The following is a 21,688-nucleotide window of genomic DNA, read 5'->3' as shown; positions in this document are numbered from 1 at the left end:
ACTGAATGAGAGAGGCCCTCAGCGCTAAAAAGCCATTTGATCTTTTTTTTTTTAGATCAAATGATTTTTTTTTTCTTCTCTTTTCATACATTAAATCTAAACTGCTGTTTGATGTGGAAAGATTTTATTTTCCTCCTGATCAGAAACGGGGAATTTCTTAAGCTAAAAGTTATGGTGTCCTTTGCCCTTTTCTTTACTTTGATATATCACTAATAGATTTAATTTTCTTTTTTCTAATTTCAAAAGCTCACAATTAAAAAGAAATGTTGTCATCATTAGCTTTAAACCTCCATCTTTGAAATTAATATTTAAGAGCAACAATATGATATCTCTAAGAATGAGTAATGTTTCCAAAACATCATCTGTGTTGAGGTTTGATAAGAAATGGATGGCACAAAGATCTGTTAGAGGAGTGAAAGACGCAACTATAGGATATAGGTTAGTTTTATCATTCCATACTATGAAAGGTGTAATATCTGAGTGGGGAAGGTCTTCCTCTATGTATATTAGACAAATATGTTCCATTAAGTCATGTTAATATCCTTTAAGACGGCCATTTTGGCCATCTTTTAAGTGATCAAAGGGAGTTTTTCCTCTCCACTGTCGCTACAAGCATGCTTAGTGAGAGGAATTGCCTTAGATTCAATGAGTCGATGCAATCGACTGGTTTTCCTTAGATAAAGAACTTTGAATCAATTTGGCTGTATGATCTGGTGAACTGTAAAGTGCCTTGAGATGACATGTGTTGTGAATTGGTGCTATATAAATAAACTGAATTGAAATTGAATTGATCAATCAAATACTCGGTTCAAATGGACAAACTTCAGTAAATCCACAAAGTGTTCGTCATTAAGGAATTTCTCCCTGACTGATTCTGTCTCAAAGGAGACCAGAGATGATCATTTTTGAAACCAGGTTCTGGTGTGGAAAGATCTAAAAACATTGGCTTTATGTGTCCATGTAGACATGCAGAACGTGTTTTCTGAAACGACTAGCTTAAAGCTGTCTCTGTGACCCTCATGCACCACTCTGCCGCCATGCTACTGCGTTTACCTTGCATGACTTGTCTTTGTTTGTGTCTCTGGGGTCAGTGTCACACAGATGGGTGCCCCATATGTAACTCAGCCTTTTCAGTGGTGCTGATTTAAATCATTTCGACAAACATTTTCATCCAAATTCTAACTTTTCCATCGATATCCCAAAGGACCGGTTTCTGTTGGGATCTGGAGGCATGTCTAACTTTATCCACCAGACGGCGCCTGAGATCTTCCTCCTGAGGGCGTGAGCTGACTTCGACACACCTGGTTTCCATCTGCTCGTCATGAGGCATACTAAAGGAGGAGGAGGCTGACACTTCCCTGCCAGAGTGTTTGCCAGTAATGGAACCAGCAAAACCTGAGCCAGCTTCTCTGATCAGTTCTCTGAATTTTTGTGAACTAGTCTGACCCTGTTTTCTTCTGCCTCTCAGATCCTGACTAATCTGGAAACCTGCCTGACCCTGGAGTAAACAATCACTTCCTGGAACCTGCCTGTCTGTCCTCCGCCTCAGTCTCAGTCTCTGCCTCTGCCCTTAGCCCTCAGCCTGCCGGCCAGCCTCCAGACCCGCAAGATTCCTCCCCTGCTGATCTGATTCTCTTCTGAGCAGGTATTAATCCAAGTCACCTTAAAACTGCAAGTTTCCTGGATCCACTCTAGCTGATCTGTCCTCCTCTAGTGGATTCCCTCCCGTGACCAGTCTGACGAGCCAAAATCCTGTGCACAATTATTGTAAACTTTTTGAATAAACTATTTAACCTTTTCCCTGTCTGAAGAGGGATTCTGCATGTGGGTTAGACGCTTAGACCCCAACATGACAGTTTCTGTCTCCAACAGTCTTTGAGCAGAACGCAGCGTACATCCTGGAGAGGACGCTAGTTCCTCACAGGGACACACAACCAAGCCGACTCAAGAACTCTCTTAAAAACTATGTAAAATCTTAACAAACTGATAAGTTTAACTTGAACCAACCTAAACACTTAACTAAAATATCTTAAAAAGTTCATTTTAAGTCCCAATGATATTTTTTATACCGTTTCTTGTGACCGTTGTCCACCATTTCTGCCCCAGCTGAACCTACAATGCATCAAAGCCACAAAGGATCTACTGGACTCATCCTTAAAATAATGAAAAAGGAGAAATTTGTTAATCGTATTTGAACGAGCCTTTGAAGAAGTCATGAATTCAGACAGACATCCACCGCCCTGACGTTCTGGGTCTTTTTAGGATGGTAGCCAAGTTTAGGGTTTGGGGTGTATAATGTTTCCCTCCAGCCTTGGTCCATCCATGTGAACTGGTGCTTAGGGATATGCTGGGTTCTGGGAAGTGTCATTTGCTTGATGCTGGGAGTACTTTGTGTTTTAACTAATCTTGCGAAAATGAACCAAAACTGCTTCTTCTATTATATCATATTTTGTTTCAGAGTATTACTGCTTTTATTATAAGGTGAATTGCACTCTGGTACATGATTTTTCCATGGGAGCAACAAATCGCTGTGCTGGGTTGGGTGCAAGGGTGACCAACAACCCCTAGATTAATTCCTGAAAGACAGAGACAGATGTATATAATAGTAAATTCAAAAGTGTTTATTTTTTATTTTATCCTAAATGGAAATAATACAGAATAGAAAGGCCCAAATTGTAACTTACACCCATAGCTAACACTCACACATGATCAGGATCATTACCAAATTAAAATCAATTGTTCATTAGCATGAGGTGCACCTCTGGTTAAAAAAAAACAAACAGAAAAACATTAATGTTTTCTGTTGATCCTGCTTACAAATTAACAACGTTACCTCTTCTTGTATTGCTTTTTCCCCTCAGTATAATACCTCCAGATTTTTTTAGTCTGAAGCTGAGGCTGCCAATGATCACGGCTGCCACCCTCTGGTTTAGTGGGGAATTGCTTGTTCCGCGAAATATCCCAATTCTCTTTTTTTTTCCTCTCCAGCTTTTATTGTCATTACACTGTCACAAGTACAGAACAACAAAATTAACTCCCTGTATTTTAAACCCACCCCCATTTGGGAGCAGTGGGCTGCTATTGTGCGGTCCCCGAGGAGCAGTGTGGGATTAAAGAGGAACACCGTTTTTTTTTACATTGGCCCCTTGATTTTATGTAATAACATCACGTTCTACTCACCCATATGAGTTTTGTGTCATTTGCAGCTGTTCTGAAGATATTCCGTTAGGTTATATCCAAGTAACGTCTTCCTATGTGCAATCGACTTGAAGGTACAAACTAAACTGTTCATAATTTATTCTTTATGGTACGCCAGCATTCATAACATGTAGGCTAATCACTGTCCCCCAGACATCCGTGGTTATATTTTTTATATTTATATCTTTTAAAAACAAAGTGGACTGTGTATGATGTCATACGCGCGCGCCGGCTACCATTCATTCATCCTGTCCGCTGAACTGCTGCTAATTTTACTCACACGCCTGGAAGATGTTTAGTGCTTCTACCACAGATGATCTTGCTCTCGAAATGGAATTGAAAGATTCAGATTAGCTAGCCGAATGAATATAAGGGGTGGAGTGTAGCCGTCTGTGGCCCGGGATGCCTGTTACTACTCCAGTCCGGCACGCGGATTACGTCATACACACTCTGCTTTGTTTTTAAAAGATATAAATATAAAAAATATAACCGCCGATGTCTGGGGGATAGTGATTCGCCTACATGTTATGAATGCTGGCGCACCATAAAGAATAAATTATGAACATTTTAGTTTGTGCCTTCAACTCATTGCCCATAGGAAGACGTTACTTGGATTACAAAACCGAATATCTTCAGAACAGCTCCAAATGACACAAAACTAATATGGGTGAGTAGAACATGATGTGATAACGTAAAATCAAGGGGCCAATGTAAAAAAAAAAACAATGTTCCCCTTTAATAGCCTTTACTCAGGGACCCAGAGTGGCAGTCTGTTGAATAGGGGCTTGAAATCATAACTTCTGGATGCGAGCTCCATGCCCTAACCACTAGGTCGCCACTCCCCACACAATTCTCACAATTTAAGAGTATCTTCCAAAAAATCCCTGTGTCCAGATTATGATCTGGATTATCACCAACATTTAATAAATTGTTCTTTGGCACGAGGTACACCCCTGATAAAATGTCCATCCATAACTTTTAAAGGTATCTTGTAAACAGAAACATAGACAAGCACACAAACTTTTCTAAAAACATATCCTCTTTGGTTATGATGTATTGCAGTTATGCCTCCAACTTATCATTACGTTTTACATGACTTTTAACCAAACCCACATTGCTATATTGAAAATGTTTGTAATATTCTCATCTTTAATGTTGTTTTTCTGTGGGTGTTAGCAGTAAATCGTATTTAACGGAGGAGACCTGTAATTATCAGTGTTTAGTTACTGAAATAATCAAACTTTTCAATATAATATATTTTATTGGATTTTTCCACATCTACATTAAAACCAGATGTTTACATAGACTCTGTATCATTGAATGTGGAGCCTTCTGTCAGGACTCCTGTCTTTGTGTTTTTGTTTCTGTGTTTGTCTCCCTTCCTCCACCAGGAGGCGCCTGGTTCTGGTCCGCCTCCTCACACACCTGCTAATTGTTACCTTGTTAACGGAGAGTTCCTAAGCTGCTGACTGCCACTACCTCGACGCCAGAGTGTTTGCCAGTTTTGGGAAGTCATCCTGCAAACTGGATTTTTCGGACCTTCTCTCCCTGGAAGGATCAAGTGTGCTTCAAACTGAGCTGGGGATACAAACAGGAGGTTTGGATCCACTTTTCCCCAAGAGGTCGTTTGAGTTTCACACTGAGCAAGGGATTAATCTGTACCACAGCCCGTTCAAGTACCACAGGAAATCTAAGTGGCAGTCAGCTTCTCCGTTCACCTGCAAACGACCGCATTCTGGGTAAACCCTGTTCCGCCCTCCACCGAATCAGACAAACACTGGAACAACAGCATACAGACTGGAGTCAAAGATTCAACAACTTCTTTGTAAATGTGATTCAGCAACCAAATCCTCTTCTCCAAGTTCACAAATCAAATTTCCCACTGAGCCTGAACTAATCGCTGTGTCTTCCCCTCACTTTTCAGTTCCGGTTGAGCAGTGTTCAGAGCAACACTTCACTCTGCATTATGTCTTCAATAAACCTGTTAAAACTTTTCCCCTGGTCTCTCTGAATTGGTTTCTCTGCATGTGGGTCCGAGCTCTTGATAAAATCATGTCACCTTCAGGCATTTGGAAGTCATACAGAATCATGAAACAGACAGAAGGATCAAACCAAATGCGAACAGGGGTGTCAAAAGTACCGATATTCTTTACAGCAGTGGAAGTACAGATATTTGTGTAAAAAAAAAAAAAAAAAACTAGGTAAAGTAAAAATACATATTGAACTCCTTTATTTGAGTAAAAGTAAAACATTACAGGTTCTACAATGTACTTAAGTATAAAAGAAAAACAAAGTTTTTTCTTTGAAAAACACAAATAACATCTGGTATAAAGGAACAGTTATATACAGAAAAAATAGACTAATATTCCTCTATAGAAAAAGTAGTGACTCTGTCTAGATTTGTCCTTAGTTTAAATGTCAGACACAATATAGAGACTGAACTTAAGTCCTGCCTGAATAGTTAAATAGTTTTGGAGATCTGGTTTTCACACCATTAAAGTTGGAGGCAGAGGTAAATTGAAATAGAACGTTAAACATATTCAACATGTAAATCTAAAATCTAATAAAAAGGGGAATGTCTAGTGAATCAGATTATGAGTCATCAACTGAAATGTTTTACAGTCTCCCGTCTTGTTGCAGCAGCTCATTCTCAATATGTAGAAGAACAGAAGCCTGTTAGGAGAAAGTAAGGAGAAGAAAGTACCAATACTTGTGTTCAAATGTGGTGATTGAAACTACAAAGTTCTCCACAAAAGTACAGATACTGAATAAAACATACTTAACTACACAAATAAAGTATTTATACTTAGTTATTTGACAACTCTATATGCAAGTATCAGAAGATTCCTATTTAATTAAAGTTTTCTCATCTTTTTTTGAACTAACGTCTTTTTTTTTACAAGGTCTCAATACCTTTTATTAGTTTTCCATCTATAAATGACATCATCGTTTATTGTTTATCTTTGGCAATAAATGGGGCGTATTCTAACTGTTTATTAGCTGTTATATAAAGCTGTTATATGTGCACGCACTGTATACTCTGTATATATATCCATGCACATTTTTCTCTTTTTGACTGTTTGAGCCGATCTAACTAGTAAATATCTCCACCGTGAGATCAATAAAGTTATTCAATAAATATACTTAATGTTCTTTCCAATGGCGTAACGACACAACAGTAGGCCCGTAAGCAAAATTATCTGGGTGGGCCCAATATGAAGTACAACACCTCTGGATTACCCATAATTCCAAGTTGTAGTGTAAAAAAATAAAATACTCAAATACATCGTTCTTTTAAGATCTTTTTTGGGGTTTGAAACATATTATATGAGCGTATTTTTTACCAACCGTCTAATGAAATATACACAGTTATTAACATAGTAATTAAAAGTACCACTGTCTGCTTTGCTATTGGTGTCGTGTTAAAACGGCTCACCATCAAGTTAAAATCTGCCATGTGTTGGGGTATAAATACGATACGGTGTGGTCAGTCAGTTCAGTATCAGAGACATTTTTCGTACACTTACATCTGCAAAGAGACTTCCCAGTCTACAATTGCATAGGGGTCTACTAGGTATCACTGATGGGGCCTCTAAGGGGTCGGGGGGCCCTAAGCAACTGCAGTCTCTGGATAGTTATGCCATTGGTTATTTCTCTATATTTTTTTCAGCGCCTCTAATGAGAGCTGAGATTAATCTTTCGGTCCTGCTAATTGAGATCAGACAATCAGTTCCCCACTCCTCCCCTCTGTACCATTTATCCCTGAGTGGGCTACACCCACAGCAAGGTTACACTCATGTGAGCAGGTGCACGATGAATTTATTCCCTGAGCCCTTCTCCTACCTGCATTTAGGGGAGGGAGGTGCTGGAGATCACACCTTGCCTCAGGGCGGGTCCGCTCCTTTTTGTTTGCCGGCTCCATGGGATGACAAACGGGGTAAATTTTTTTAATTGAAAAATTATCTAACTTGAATGTCTCTCCTTATAAAAGAGTTAACTTCTCAGACCTTTATATTATTTTACATTTTAATGCACTGAGGGCACTTTTTTGTTTTATTCATAGAAGACATTTCGCACAGGTGAGTATCTCCACAACACTTGACCGGTGCCGCTTCCCCGTCGCACCGGCGTACAAATAGGGCGGACCCTCTTGGAGGTGAGCGCGTGGGCGTGCCTCGATACTGCTGCCAGGCTTTGATGACACACTGAACTCCGCAACGCCAGATTCCACTCAGCAGAGCCATGGGGAAGACAGGTGGGAGAGCAGACTTTGAGTGGGTCTACACTGACCAACCCCACACCTCCAGGAGGAAAGAAATCCTAGGTGAGCTTCTAAAGTTTGAATTGACACACAGAATGAAGATATTTATCCTTTTTTTTTTTTTTAACCTGAACCTTGGCTTCATATTGCTCCGCAGTTTACCCTACTTATAAAACGTATCCGGTTAAACCTGTTTACTAGCTGTTGCTTAACGGGCTATCTGTCCACAGTGGATGCAAAAAATGATGTCATTACAGGAAAAAAAAAGCAGCTGAGTTTAAACACAAGAAAGAAAAACAAACATGAAGATAAATGTTCGAGATAATTTGTAATGTAGCAGGATACAGTTTAAACAAAATTGTCTAACCTATTTGAGTTGTCTATTTATTTAGCAAATATAATTAGGAAAAAAAAACAGAGAAAACATTTTTTGCTCTAATAAAATAAAACTGAATTCCCTCCAAGCATTTTATATTCGTAAAAATATTTTTATTTTAACAATATGATAGATGTATAACTTGTAAAAAATTAAAAAAAAATATATTTTCTGACATTTATTGATGCAAGTTATGTTTTTTCTGCTCTTGTCAGTTAGTTGATACCATGGCAACCAGTAACTGATGGACTGATGTAAACCATCACATTGATTTTCTCTCTTGTTAGACTAGATTTAGTGAACCTTACATAAACTAACTGGAACTGAGACAAACAGAGAGGGTTAAACTGCTGCTACTAAAACAACTGTCACTAATTATCATAATACTAATACCAGAAATTACTAGTTATGCCCAATAGGTTCATGGAGATGTTTGGATTTCGGCCTGAAATGTTAAACAATGTTTCATTGTGAGTGGATGAATCGTTTTAAATGTTGGTTTCTTTATGAGGAAGTTTAACAGTTAAAGTCTGTAGTTAATTTTCTTCTACCAGAACTTGAATTTCTCCTGATCTGACTTTAACTGGCTACAGGTTTCCCCACTTTTAATTATTTTTATTTTTTTAGGTAAAAAACACTTTTAGGGGCTTTCAGGCCAGCATCTCTTGTTCCGCTCCTGTCAGTGCTGAAGTCAGGATGCAAATAGTGTTGATACTCAGTTATGAAAGGAATGGTATTATTCAAACTCAGGCTGCTGACCGTCAGTAAATGAGCATGTAGCGCAAATAAAGCTTTTAAGCCCTCTCTTTCAGCCTTCTTTGTCGTGTAATTTTTTCCAACTGCGTCCCTTATTGATATAACATGCAGGTGAACACGCCTCAGGCCTCTTAGGTAACAAAACACATTATTGTCCCATGATGAGCAGCAGTGCGAAGCTTTGGGGGGAGTTAGTGTGTATAAATCTTAACCCTTTAAAACTGCCTTTAAACAGACTTTATAAATCATCAATCTTTTTTATCAGCTTCTCTGTTGAACTTTACATTTTTTTTTAAAAACTGCATTTTTATTGTTCTGTTTGATATTTGGTGTTAATAATTAAAAAGCCCAGGTTAACAAGGTGGCAACCTGCTGATGTAAATTTGATCCTAGCTTTTTGTTTTTTTCTCTCCAGCCGTTATGTGGTCGTATTGCTGCAAAACGAGCACCTCCAAGGTGTTGTCTTTAATTTTCTAACACCTCCAAGCCATTAATTATTCAATATGTTTTGCTCTAATTATGATAAACCAACCCCATGCGCATGGCAGTACATTTTCTCATTGTTTTCCTGCATGGTACGTACTGTCCTTTGGCTCTTATACATCGAGCTCCTGTTTCGCAGCATGTCGGCAGAATATTAACATTTTTAACTCGCATATAGACTTTTTTATCATCATAAAGACATTTGTCAGAGGTGTGACTATCTTATGAGGTCACAAGATCATAAATTACTGCAACACTCATCATACTTTGTCTCCCATGATAACTACTGAATGTTATCTCTCCAGAACAAGTTTTACTCTAGCATATTTCAGTTGAAAAAATCTTTTTACTCTTAATACCTCAGTCTGGAGATTTAAACAATCATTTGTAATACCAAAGGTTGCCTCCCTTGCATGGGGAAGTAAAAACCAAATAATGACCTCACTGTGTGTGTCTGTGTGTGTGTGCACGCACAAAGATCCATTAGGTAGTTTAAACAGCTCTTTTATAGCAGCTGGTTACTCATTTATCTTTATGCCCTGCTAGTGGGCTGAAAATATGTGTCACTAAATGCTGAATCCAAGCAACGTGTTCAAATAAGTTCCCATCATGCAGCAGATTAAAAACGACCCCTGATCAGCTACACTGTGATAATCTCTTATCATGATTTATTGTTTTTACAACAACATGAAGCATTGAATAATTCTTACCTACCAAACATGAACTTGAGGAGAGGTTTTGCTTAAAATAGTCAGAAAACGTGAAATTGCAGTGACATAATTGATAATGCAAACTCAAGAGAAAACTTTACACGAGGAAGCTGAATTTGCGTAGAGACTGGGAAGCTGTAAACAAAGCAGCATTGTGGATTTGCATTCGACTCTCCTGGGATGGCGAGTTACAGGCTGGTATCTAAGCTGCCTGACATGCTAGCTGTCATGTGAAGGCTTTCATAACTTAATTGCACCACATTTCTGACTTTTATTCTTTTCTATAAGGTGCGGTCAGTGTTACAGATCCAAACTTGTATACCTATGATGTAGAGTTATGTTGCAATACTAATGGCTTCTTTTGTCAGTGGATTTTTTTTAACGGCTGCAGTTTAGTGTCATGTCCTCCAGCAAAGTAACACCTCTGCTAATTAAAGCTTACTTTTGTCAGCAGGTTTTCCCGGGAGGAGGATAAGCACCTTGCAATATGGACTCCTTTTGAAATTGACTTAATTAATCCCAGTGTTGCTGCCTTGACCAATAAATAATTTCCTTTTCACATCCTTCCTCTCTCTGTTTCTCTTCTCAGCGAAATACCCAGAAATCAAGAGCCTGATGGGTCCAGACCCTCAGCTGAAGTGGGTGGTGTCCGGTATGGTCCTAACCCAGCTGCTTGCCTGCTACTTGGTCCACAACCTTCCCTGGAAGTGGGTCCTCTTCTGGGCCTACGCCTTCGGGGGCTGCATCAACCACTCGTTGACTCTGGCCATTCACGACATCTCTCACAACGTTGCCTTTGGAAACAAGCACGCTAAATGGAACCGCTGGTTTGCCATGTGGGCCAACCTTCCCATCGGAGTTCCCTACTCCGCCTCCTTTAAGAAGTACCACATCGACCATCACCGGTATCTTGGGGGCGACCAGCTAGATGTGGACATCCCAACAGACTGGGAGGGGTGGTTCTTCTGCACGCCTGCTAGGAAGCTACTGTGGCTCTTCCTGCAGCCACTCTTCTACGCTTTAAGACCGCTGGTGGTCAACCCGAAACCAGTGGGCCAGATGGAGATCCAGAACACAATAGTTCAGGTGTTAGTGGATGCAGTCATCTTCTATTTCTGGGGGCTGAAGCCCATCGTTTACCTCATTGCCGGATCCATTTTGTGCATGGGGATCCATCCCATCTCTGGACACTTCATAGCAGAACATTACATGTTCCTGAAGGGACATGAGACCTATTCGTACTATGGACCACTGAACTTGATCACCTTCAATGTCGGATATCACATGGAGCACCATGACTTCCCCAGCATACCTGGCAGTAGACTACCTCAGGTGAGTGAGTCTCCTCCTCTGTGTCCCATTATGATTGCATCAGCAGCAGGTAAACTTTGGACTTGAGTCATATTTTCTGTGACTGCTATTAACCCATTGGTAGAAGATGAGCATAGGTGTTGGAGGCTCATGGCTTCCTTTTCCATGACATAAATAATAATCTGAAGCTTTTATAGAGGGCTGTAGAAATGCTTCTGCTCATTTATTGGATTATGAAGACAGATTTGCTCTCTTCAACCTTAGCCTGAACCAGGAGATCGTTCCAGTGATGTGGAAGAACTCCTGGAGATGCAACAGTGAAGCTTTCTACAAGAAGGGACAGAGCAGTCTGTTCTTCCTAAAGCTTGGTTTATGGTTGACACCTCAAGGAGGTCTGCGCAGTCAAATTACGTCATCTGGGGCTTCCATGGCCTTCCACTCGTACTTCGTGCAGACACAATTTCCGCACGGAGCACCTAAGAAAATTAGTAAATTCCCAGACGGATCGGTGTGGAAAACATGGAGATTGAGCAGCGGCTCCTGCTGCAGAGGGTTCGCAAATGGAAGCATTTAGACACATCCTGTAATGAATATCACCACTATCAGCAGATTTTGGAATAACCCCAGGAAATAAATGACTCCTTCCCAAACTGCACGAAGAGGCTTTGATAAAGTTGTAAAGGCTGTGTTTCCTACTTCCTCATGTAGTGTGATGACGTCACCTTACAGCTTGTGCTACACGCCCGTCCAGCCAGAATGGGGGGAAAGCCGCACAGAGTATAAATGCTACAGAAGCTGTGATGCGCGGCTTGTTTTCCATGGAGAGTTGATTTCTTCCTCTGCTAGTTCAGGAGCATCAGAGCAAATGACTTTAAAAAGCCCAACAAGCTAATAAAGAAGGGTGACTCTGTTCTAGGAACTCCTTTAGAACCTCTAGAGATGATTTCACAAAGTTAATTCTTCATCAAGTGAATACGATTATGAACAACTAAGCATCCTCTTCATCAGAGGTTAAACAACATCAGTGTCTGCAGTCAGAGGCTTCTCCAGATCCGGTGCAAGACAGACAGCTACAGAAGATCCTTCCTGCCTACAGCTATCTACACCTACAGCAAAAAAAACCCAAACATTTAATTTTAATTTTAATGTAGGGATTTTAGCACTCTAAAGTGTTTCAGATAGTCAAATATATTTATATATAACACCAATAAATAAAAAAAGATTTATATATATATGTATATATAGCTTTTTAAATATGACTTAATTTATTAATTGAGAAAAAACAGTTTCCCTTAATAACGCGGTCTGCCACCTATGGAAGGCAATGGCTGCCATTAGGGGTTTTCTTTGTTTTACTATGGCTCCATTAATGCAGGACTTTAATGTGACTTTTCAGTGAAAAGGTTCTTGCTTCTGGCATCATACATGGATCTGCATGCTAGCTGCAACTCTCTTCTCTTCTATGTGGCACCAAACTCACCTTTTACTGCCTCTTAAAGGGTTAAAATTTAGTGTCTTAGTCCTGTTAAATTTAATGTGACTAAAATTTAGGTCCTCTGCAATTAGAAAATTGCATCTTTCTAAATGATAATAATATTTCTAATGCAATTCTTTGCCCAGTCCTGGGGTCTGATCCGTGGCTGAAGGAAACACGTGACCCAGAGTGCTGCTTTACAGCAACCTGAGCTCCCCTAAAAAAGGGCTAACCCTTAAAAGTTGTTGCCAGGCAACCAAGCACAACCCATATCTGATTAGTCTTTACAAGTAACTCAGTGACTTTTTCAATGATAAAAGTTCACAGCTCACAATGGAATTTCTGACACTGTGCGACCCGATGCTCTGATGCGATCTTATGACGGCCGGCTGAATTTAAAACGTTTGATTTTTCTCCTGACCTTATGATTCCTAAGTGAAAGGTGGTCGTCAGAGGCTAATCAGCCCTTGTTACTCCCCGTATAATACATGATGAACGATCAATTTGAAGCTTGGCCTGATTTAAAAATTTTTGCACGACTGGAGAATCGGCCTGAAAAGGGCAAAAAATTATTCTGTGTATGCCCGGCTTTAGCTGAGCATTAAATTCCCCACAGGATTTTCTGTTTGAGAGCAAAATTCATGATCCCCATCAGTTGTGACGTTATCCAGGTCCTGTAACAGCCCCGACCATAACACCACCACCACCGTGTTTGACTGTATCAAGATCTTGATCTTCTTTTATTATTTTACATTACATTACATTATTTTACCTTCAAACAGGTTGTCTTTGTCTAAAATGTGATTAAAAAAGTTAAATAAAATGCATCTGTAATGCATTGGGCAATGTTTCACACCACTACAGCTTTTAAAATGCCTGATGCTTTTCTAAGCTGCCTTTTTTGTGTTTTCTTTGCAGGTCAAAAAGATCGCAGCCGAGTATTATGACTCCCTGCCTCAGCACACCTCCTGGTTCCGGGTACTGTGGGACTTTGTGTTCGACGACAGCATCGGTCCTTACGCTAGAATCAAACGAGAGTACAAGCTGAGCAAGTCTGAATAGGTTGTTGGTTATATTTAATCAGAAAAGTAAATTAAAGTTGTTAAACATTGACATTTACCACAGAGAAATGCCTTGGTTTTTTTTTCTTCACATTTGATGCAGTTGATGTAAAAAAAAAGTTTTCTCTCCTGTTGTCTTGTTGCTCTGTAAAAAAAGTAAATAAAACTATTGTATTTAGAGTTGCAAACAGGAGTAGTTGGATAGAAAAAGTGGATTTTTGTTCATACATGCATTCCTGCAGAGAAAACTTCTAACTTGGGGATGGCGGTTGCTTCTAACATCAAGGTCTCATACATTGTCATGATCACTGGAGATATCACCAGTGCCCTCCCTCTCCTGAAAGTCACCATGAGCCAGACCATCCCCGATAAGAGCTCTAATATTAACCCCATATTGCTGAAAACAATTAGTCTAATTTTGCTTTGGTAGAACGGAGCTGAAGAGGAAGAAGTGTTGATACTTTCAGTGAGAGGAGCTTTTCTTTGGTGATGCTCCGTTCTGTGGTAAACCACCTGATGGAGACTGCAGCCCAAAAGCAGACATGAAAACATCTCAGAAAAGCCTTAACACCAGTTTTTCTTCTTACCCATCAGGGTAGGTTTTTTTTGTTTTTTTAAATGTTTTTGTGAAATGTTCTGTCAATTTCTACTCACTTTTTTAAAAATAAATATTTGTGAAGCTGTTTTGTTTTTACTCATTTGTGAAAAGCGTACGAGCAGACCAGGAAGCCTGATGAGCAGTGGTTTTGCACTTTTGAATACATGGTTTTTTTTTTTTTTTCCCTTTTAATCAATGGTTCGGTAATTTCCCACCCACTAAGTTCAGCCTAATGCTTATGGGATAAACCTGCAGCTTCTGGCAGTAAACAGGACATCAGTGGGTTTCCTGTTGGTCTGCTGCATGTTGGGGTTTGTCCATTTCAGGTTCTGGTTAACCTAGATCAGGTTTTTGCATGACTTTAAAAAGCCCAACAAGCTAATAAAGAAGGGTGACTCTGTTCTAGGAACTCCTTTAGAACCTCTAGAGATGATTTAACAAAGTTAATTCTTCATAAAGTGAACGACACTGAGCATCCTCTTCGTCAGAGGTTAAACAACATCAGTGTCTGCAGTCAGAGGCTTCTCCAGATCCGGCGCAAAACAGACGGCTACATAAGATCCTTCCTGCCTACAGCTATCTACACCTACAGCAAAGAAAAAACAAACATTTCATTTTAATGTAGAGTTTTTGGCACTCTAAAGTGTTTCTGATAGTCAAATATATTTTAATATTGGACAAAGACAACACAAATAAAAAAATAATGATGTATGTATATATATATATATACCTTTTTAAATATATATATATATATATATATATATATATATATATACCTTTTTAAATATGAGTTAATTTATTAATAGAGAAAAAAGTTTCCTTCTCAGCTGTGGGCTTTGTAAAAACGTAATTACCCCTAATAACGCGGTCTGCCACCTATGGAAGGCAATGGCTGCCATTAGGGGTTTTCTTTGTTTTACTATGGCTCCATTAATGCAGGACTTTAATGTGACTTTTCAGTGAAAAGGTTCTTGCTTCTGGCATCATACATGGATCTGCATGCTAGCTGCAACTCTCTTCTCTTCTATGTGGCACCAAACCCACCTTTTACTGCCTCTTAAAGGGTTAAAATTTAGTGTCTTAGTCCTGTTAAATTTAATGTGACTAAAATTTAGGGCCTCTGCAATTAGAAAATTGCATCTTTCTAAATGATAATATTTCCAATCCAATTCTTTGCCCAGTCCTAGGGTCTGATCCGTGGCTGAAGGAAACACGTGACCCAGAGTGCTGCTTTACAGCAACCTGAGCTCCCCTAAAAAAGGGCTAACCCTTAAAAGTTGTTGCCAGGCAACCAAGCACAACCCATATCTGATTAGTCTTTTCAAGTAACTCAGTGACTTTTTCAATGATAAAAGTTCACAGCTCACAATGGAATTTCTGACACTGTGCGACCCGATTCTCTGATGCGATCTTATGACGGCCGGCTGAATTTAAAACGTTTGATTTTCTCCCGACCTTATGATTCCTAATTGAAAGGTGGTCGTCAGAGGCTAATCAGCCCTTGTTACCCCCCGTATAATACATGATGCACGATCAATTTGAAGCTTGGCCTGATTGAAAAATTTTTGCACGACTGGCGAATCGGCCTGAAAAGGGCAAACAATTATTCAGTTTATGCCCGGCTTTAGCTGAGCATTAAATTCCCTTAACACCAGTTTTACTTCTAACCCATCAGGGTAGGTTTTTTTTTTGTTTTTATAAATGTTTTTGTGAAATGTTCTGTCAATTACTACTCACTTTTTTTAAAAAATAAATATTTGTTAAGCTGTTTTATTTTGACTCACTTGTGAAAAGCGTACCAGCAGACCAGGAAGCCTGATGAGCAGTGGTTTTGCACTTTTGAATACATGTGGTTTTTTTTTTTTTCCCTTTTAATCAATGGTTCGGTAATTTCCCACCCACTAAGTTCAGCCTAATGCTTATGGGATAAACCTGCAGCTTCTGGCAGTAAACAGGACATCAGTGGGTTTCCTGTTGGTCTGCTGCATGTTGGGGTTTGTCTATTTCAGGTTCTGGTTAACCTAGATCAGGTTTTCTTTGACAGGTTCTCAGTCTATGCCTTTTGAAGTTGGAAAGTTTCTTTTAATTGTGTCGATGTCCTTTCTAATGATTTTCAATTACTCATAGGGATGATTCAATTTGCAATTCTAAAAACTTTTAAAGCAGATCAGATCACCTTCAAGTGCCAATAATAATGTGCAATTTCTGTGCATTTTGTAAGCTGAGGGCTTAGAGACACTAAGGGCAGTGTTTGCATATTTACTGAGCAACAGCTTACCGTATATCTGTGTTCTCTGCATCCTAATATTTAAAAACATGCATGCTTAGCTAATTTGTCCCCCTCACCATTATACCACCAACTGCAGCCTGAACGGTTCATACAAAGCAGCATGGATTACTACTTTAGACTTGGTTTTATGTCTGAACCTACAGTTTGAACTTCACAGCTGACACAGAAACTCATCGAACAAGACCTTTTTTTCCCCCCATTGTTTGTAATTCTGTAGTTTTGAATAATACCCCGTTCCCTGTTCTTGTTTGACAGAAGTGACTCCTGCTCTGGTCCTCTGCTGCTTAAAGGTTTGGCATGTTGTACTGTTGCAGTAAAGTTAAACTGAAGCCAGTCTTTTAATTCCCATCTGATATCAGCAGTGGATTTTCTTCCAGAAAATCTAAAGTTGAATATTTTATCTTTTGCTTCATCTTCTGTGACCTTGAGTTTTGTATGTGAAATACTCAGAGTAACCAAATCTTATGCCCCAGTCAAACAACTTCCCATTTCTTGCATGTGTAAAGGTGATCTCTATGAAGTACAGCTTGTTCACATCTACCTTACAAACCGTTGCCGTCACATGAACAGCTGAGTCACAATCAAAGTTAACAACAGCAATCGAGAGAATTAAGAGCAAGAAAGTCATGAGTTGAATGTTTTTGTGTGAAGTTAGAATGTTTTCCTTGTGTTTTACAACTTGCATCTAAATGTATACATAGAGCATAGCCCGTTGGGAGATGGCAGCTGTCTTTTTGGATCCAAACTTGCAAATGCAGACCCCTGCATTGTAGGGACATACTTAGTATTTCTTTTAATGGGTGGTCAATGTGTGTAAATAAACAGGATTGTGACTGGAACACACACACAGACACATACAAGGATTTTGTTTGAATAAATTTAATTCCAGTTTTTTTTTTTTTAAATCAGAACGAGTCGAGAGTGGACAGAATCCAGCAAATAGTTTTTAATCCAGATCCCTCCTGCAGAAACACGTTAAACCACCATCACATAGACCTTCATCATGAAACTTCCTCAGGACATTCATCTCCAGATCAAACTCAAACGCTGAGCTAGACTCTTTGCATTTTTTTTAAAGGGGAAACAAACCACTATAATAAATGTACCACCATTTATATAGATTTTTAATTAAGTTTTGAACCAAATAGAAAACAAATAGACTGGGGAGTTTCATGCATACTGGGAGGTTCACAAAGCATAAGATGAATAATAGAGAATACAGCGTTCCATAGGTAAAACAGGGTGGCATTTACACTCAGCCTGTTTCATGAACGATCCCCAACGTGTTCCTCCATCACACTGGAGCTGTATGCTGACTGCACTTCAATTTATAATGCTTCAATGTCATTCTGCCTCAAGAGAGATGGAAGGTTTTTTTAATCTATGGAGAGAAAAGATTAGACATAAAACACCAGTATGAGCAACAATAGAAAAATGTTTTCCTTCATTTTTTTGTTTTAAATATGCCATTTGAGGGCCAGTGGGTCTGCATCTGCAGCTCTGCCCATGTTGTGCTTGTTCTCATGAAATGGTCAGGGAGAAACCGAACCGAAGCAGCCATAGAAAATATAAAAAGCTGACAGAAACGGTGTGCAAGATTCCTTTGTCCTTCTCTAATACCATCTATAACTCATTGTCGTCAACAGCGTCATCATCATCACCACAGTTTTAAATAATAAAACAGTAAAAACTTAGAAAACAAAAATATTTTCTTCATAAGACTCAACAGAGACAAAAGAAGCTGCAACACTGGGCTGACTGAGTCTAGGTGCACAGAGAGGACCACAACACCAAACTCAGTACAAATGTCTCTTCAATTCAGCTTTAAGTCCATGTTTCCTCCTTTCTTTAAATTAATCGGAACATCAGTCTTTCAGCTTCCTTCATGGAAATCCTTCCTTTGTTTATTTCTGTCTCCGTGTTGCTGTCCAGCAGACTTAAATGTTGGCACAACGTCTCTGCAACTTGCACCGTGGCGTCGCGAGGTCACAGAAACATTGAGAGAACATTCCCTGGTCCTCGTGTCTGTGCATCTGCGTGTCCGTCCTCCTCCTGACCCCCACCCCCCAGCCCCGCCCCCCTCTTACTCCTTCATCCGACGCCCTCGGATGAGATTAGGACGTACCGATTCTGCCAATTTCATGTCTGATGGCTGCAAAAAAGAAAAACAAAGAGACGGAGATTGAAGGAGATTTCGTTGAATGTGTTTGATTGGAAACCTGAGCCCTGGTTGTTTTCTTACCGTTAATAATTTCATCTTTCACCTTGTGTAACTCACGCACAACTTCATCCAAAATTTCCTGCAAAATGAGAAATAAATAGGATATGCATGTGAGTTTATTTTCCACCAAGCAGCTCCAACAACGATGCCAAATGAATTCTGCAGGTACACAAAGCAGCATAGAAAACCTGTTTCATCCGGTCGAATTCTGTATCAGCCTCACCAGCGCTGCCGACAGGTCTCACTCTGCAATAGGAAAGAGGAAAGAAGAATTTACTCTTATTTATTTAATGATTGTAACCATTTGATTTTCTGAATATCTTATTTTTATGATTCTTTAATCTGCTCACCTGGACACCAGGGAGGACTTGTCTGCTGAGTTGGAGCGTTCCCACGGTTTCTTCAGGGCATCTGTAAATAAATGGAACAAAGAATTGCACCTGAACAAACACTGATAATAAAAAAAACAACTTTTTAAGACTATTATTTAAACGTCTAATAGAAACTCAAGTTCTTATGCATTTATTTACACAAAATATTCCAGTAATTTTTACAGTAGAAGATATGTATCTGTTCAACAGAAATGACACAAGATATCGTTCTGCAAATAATAACAGTTGACTTGTGTGAGCAGCTCTCTGCTCTGGTTGCTGTGATATATCTCACATGCTCATCTATGCATACATGGAAAACTTCACACACATGCGTGTGCAATTAGTGCAGGCAGGTAAATGAAAAATGCATGTATGCACTAATTGGCCCCTGAGGTTGACTTTGAAGGAGAACAATAAGGTTTGCTGGCTGTGTGGTCAAACCAGGGGAAACCCGTGCATGCATGGAAAGAACAGTTGAGATCCACTGGTTCTTGTTGCGGGCAGTTGAGATGAGAATTTGTCTTAACACTTGCACTCACCGCCAAACTGTTATAGGTGGCTGCAAAATGCACATTGTTCTTGTCTAATAAGGTTTCAGCTGTGATGTTGTTTTGTAGTTTTCTAAATGGATCACTCAAAATAAAAAATTACAAATAAGCCTTCAATTCAGCAGTCCTGGAACCAGTGGGTGAGCTTAGAAATGCTTAAAAATGTGGACTAAATTTGAAGGCATCACAACCTTTTCAGACCCTTTCTCCTCTATGAAGATCAATCAGCTAACTTTGTGGTTAAAAAAAGCACCCAGCATTAAAACATCTTTTGAGATAAGAAAGGTCTTCTCATAAGAAATATTCAACTAAGTTGCTGCAAATAAGTCAAAAGTGATTTAAATCATCTGGCCTGTATGATGATGGGCGGTGAGAGTTATCCGGTACCTGTAGAGTTCTGCTGACCTGCCCCTCGACCACCAGAATCATCCTATAAGAAAGACCAAATATGTGAAAAATATAACATATAAACGTTTTATTAGAACAGGCTATAAATCTAGACCGAAAAAAGACATCTGCCGTCACTTCAGATTACTTCTCTTCTGAATTGCTGAAGTAAAATTTGAGCTTTTTCTCAGAAAAGCTCAACTTACCTCATCCGGTTTCTCTGAAGCTTTTCGCCTATGAGAGGATGAAAGAAAAAAGATAAAAGCTCCAGGACCAAAAAAACTTTTTCATTTTTAGAGCAAACAGATTATTAATAAACAGACACGCTATACTTGCTAAATCAGATAACTCATTGATTTACTCTTTATAGACCCTGCATTTTTGTTCTTTTTTTTCACCTGCGAGCTAGTAAGGCATTCATCTCTTGCATTAGACCCTCTCCTCCGCCACCGCTGCCCCCGCTTGATCGGTTGGAGTCACATTTACCCCCAGAACCAGGCGGGCTGCTTTCATCCTAGAAAAAACCATCGAACAATACAGTCTTCACCCAAGGTGCAGCCAGAGACAAATACTGGGCAACATGTCCCTGTACATCCATCACTAGCATTTATGAAAACTCCAAATGAAAGGTTAGGGAATTTTTTTAACTAAGAGCTCACCCGATGCACTTTCCGTAATTTGGCTCCAGCGAGAGCTGCAGCAAGTCCCGAAGGCTGGACCCCAGGTGGGCCCCCAGGTGGCCCTCCACCGGTGGGCAAAGGAGGGGGCATAGGTGGAGGCACCGCCATTGGAGGGGGAGGACCTGGGGGCGGTGGCGGAGCTGGCGGACCGGCCATGGGTGCTGGAGCCGCAGCTGGAGGCGGAGCCACAGAGAGCATAGCAGGGTGACCTGCAGAGACAGGGCCACCTGGACGGAGCAAAGCGACAGCTTTACTAAAACCAGTGGGTGTTGGCGTGGAAAAAAAAAACATCACTTCCTGCAGGTACAGTTGTACCCAAACTGTCTGAGAAGTTTAATTTTAGACTCAGGACTACTCGGAAGCAACTGCAAGCGGAAAGTAACAGCTAGAACAATGTGCTAAGAGCTCAAGATGGGAAAAATATGTGAAGGACGAGATTAGATCCAAAATGTTACTACATATTTGATATTACGAGTCTGTCGAGTGCCGCGCCTCATAAATTGTGCACCTAGAGCTCCACCTGTAACACTCATTAAGTTTTCTAACGCATGCAGAGGTTGGCATCTTTTGGCTTATTCTCATTTTGGGCAGCCTGGGATCTCTTAGACCTTTTACAGCTCAGTTTCTCATGTTTCTTTAACCTAATCGCTCTTTAATCAACCAAATCTAATGCCTTCCAGAAGTGTTCATGCCCCTTCAAATTTTCCACATGTAATTATAAAAGTGCAAACCATTGCAGTTTTTAAACAGATCCCAAAAAAAAAAAGACATTTTATAAAAATTATAATAGCAAGTCTGTCAGGGGGTATTTTTTCTAATTTTTTTGTAAATCTAGGGTTATTACCCCACATGGATAATTAAGTCTTTTACCATTCCTCTTTGCAAAACTGCTTAAGCTCAGTCTAACTGGATGGAAGGGTCTGTAGATATCAGTTTTCAAGTCCTTCTATCTGTTCGTGT

At 39.8% G+C, this 21,688-nt stretch overlaps 2 protein-coding genes across 5 annotated transcripts in view; one reads left to right on the top strand and one right to left on the bottom strand.

The window, feature by feature from the left end:
- The first annotated feature begins 7,370 nt into the window (after positions 1–7,370).
- On the top strand, positions 7,371–14,314 carry degs2 (delta(4)-desaturase, sphingolipid 2). Its single transcript, XM_038286266.1, has 3 exons — positions 7,371–7,522; positions 10,374–11,116; positions 13,488–14,314. The coding sequence occupies exons 1-3, from the start codon at positions 7,441–7,443 to the stop codon at positions 13,629–13,631; spliced, it is 969 nt and encodes a 322-aa protein (XP_038142194.1). The 5' UTR covers positions 7,371–7,440; the 3' UTR covers positions 13,632–14,314.
- Positions 14,315–17,381: 3,067 nt separating this feature from the next.
- Positions 17,382–21,688, bottom strand: part of evla (Enah/Vasp-like a) — a 61,414-nt gene continuing 57,107 nt past the window's right edge. For 2 of the 4 annotated variants that reach the window (XM_038286208.1, XM_038286211.1), the window contains 8 exons: positions 20,708–20,955; positions 20,447–20,562; positions 20,255–20,282; positions 20,049–20,091; positions 19,090–19,150; positions 18,928–18,985; positions 18,761–18,818; positions 17,382–18,670 (listed from right to left, as the gene is read on the bottom strand). In XM_038286208.1, the coding sequence (XP_038142136.1) occupies positions 18,633–18,670; positions 18,761–18,818; positions 18,928–18,985; positions 19,090–19,150; positions 20,049–20,091; positions 20,255–20,282; positions 20,447–20,562; positions 20,708–20,955 (650 nt within the window). In that variant the 3' untranslated portion in view covers positions 17,382–18,632. The remainder of the gene's footprint in view (positions 18,671–18,760; positions 18,819–18,927; positions 18,986–19,089; positions 19,151–20,048; positions 20,092–20,254; positions 20,283–20,446; positions 20,563–20,707; positions 20,956–21,688) is intronic. The other 2 variants (XM_038286210.1, XM_038286209.1) reach the window with 1 other exon arrangement.

The sequence above is a fragment of the Cyprinodon tularosa genome, unplaced genomic scaffold (assembly GCF_016077235.1).
Source record: "Cyprinodon tularosa strain WSP-4 unplaced genomic scaffold, ASM1607723v1 ctg222, whole genome shotgun sequence".
Taxonomy (NCBI): domain Eukaryota; kingdom Metazoa; phylum Chordata; class Actinopteri; order Cyprinodontiformes; family Cyprinodontidae; genus Cyprinodon; species Cyprinodon tularosa.
This window is presented reverse-complemented; position numbering and strand designations above follow the sequence as displayed.

Bases quoted from the DNA above. Each gene is read 5' to 3' on its own strand.
- degs2 (XM_038286266.1), top strand. From the start codon at position 7,441: ATGGGGAAGACAGGTGGGAGAGCAGACTTTGAGTGGGTCTACACTGAC. The intron at 7,523-10,373 runs GTGAGCTTCTAA...TTCTCTTCTCAG, and splicing joins CAGGAGGAAAGAAATCCTAG to CGAAATACCCAGAAATCAAG. The intron at 11,117-13,487 runs GTGAGTGAGTCT...TTTTCTTTGCAG, and splicing joins CTGGCAGTAGACTACCTCAG to GTCAAAAAGATCGCAGCCGA.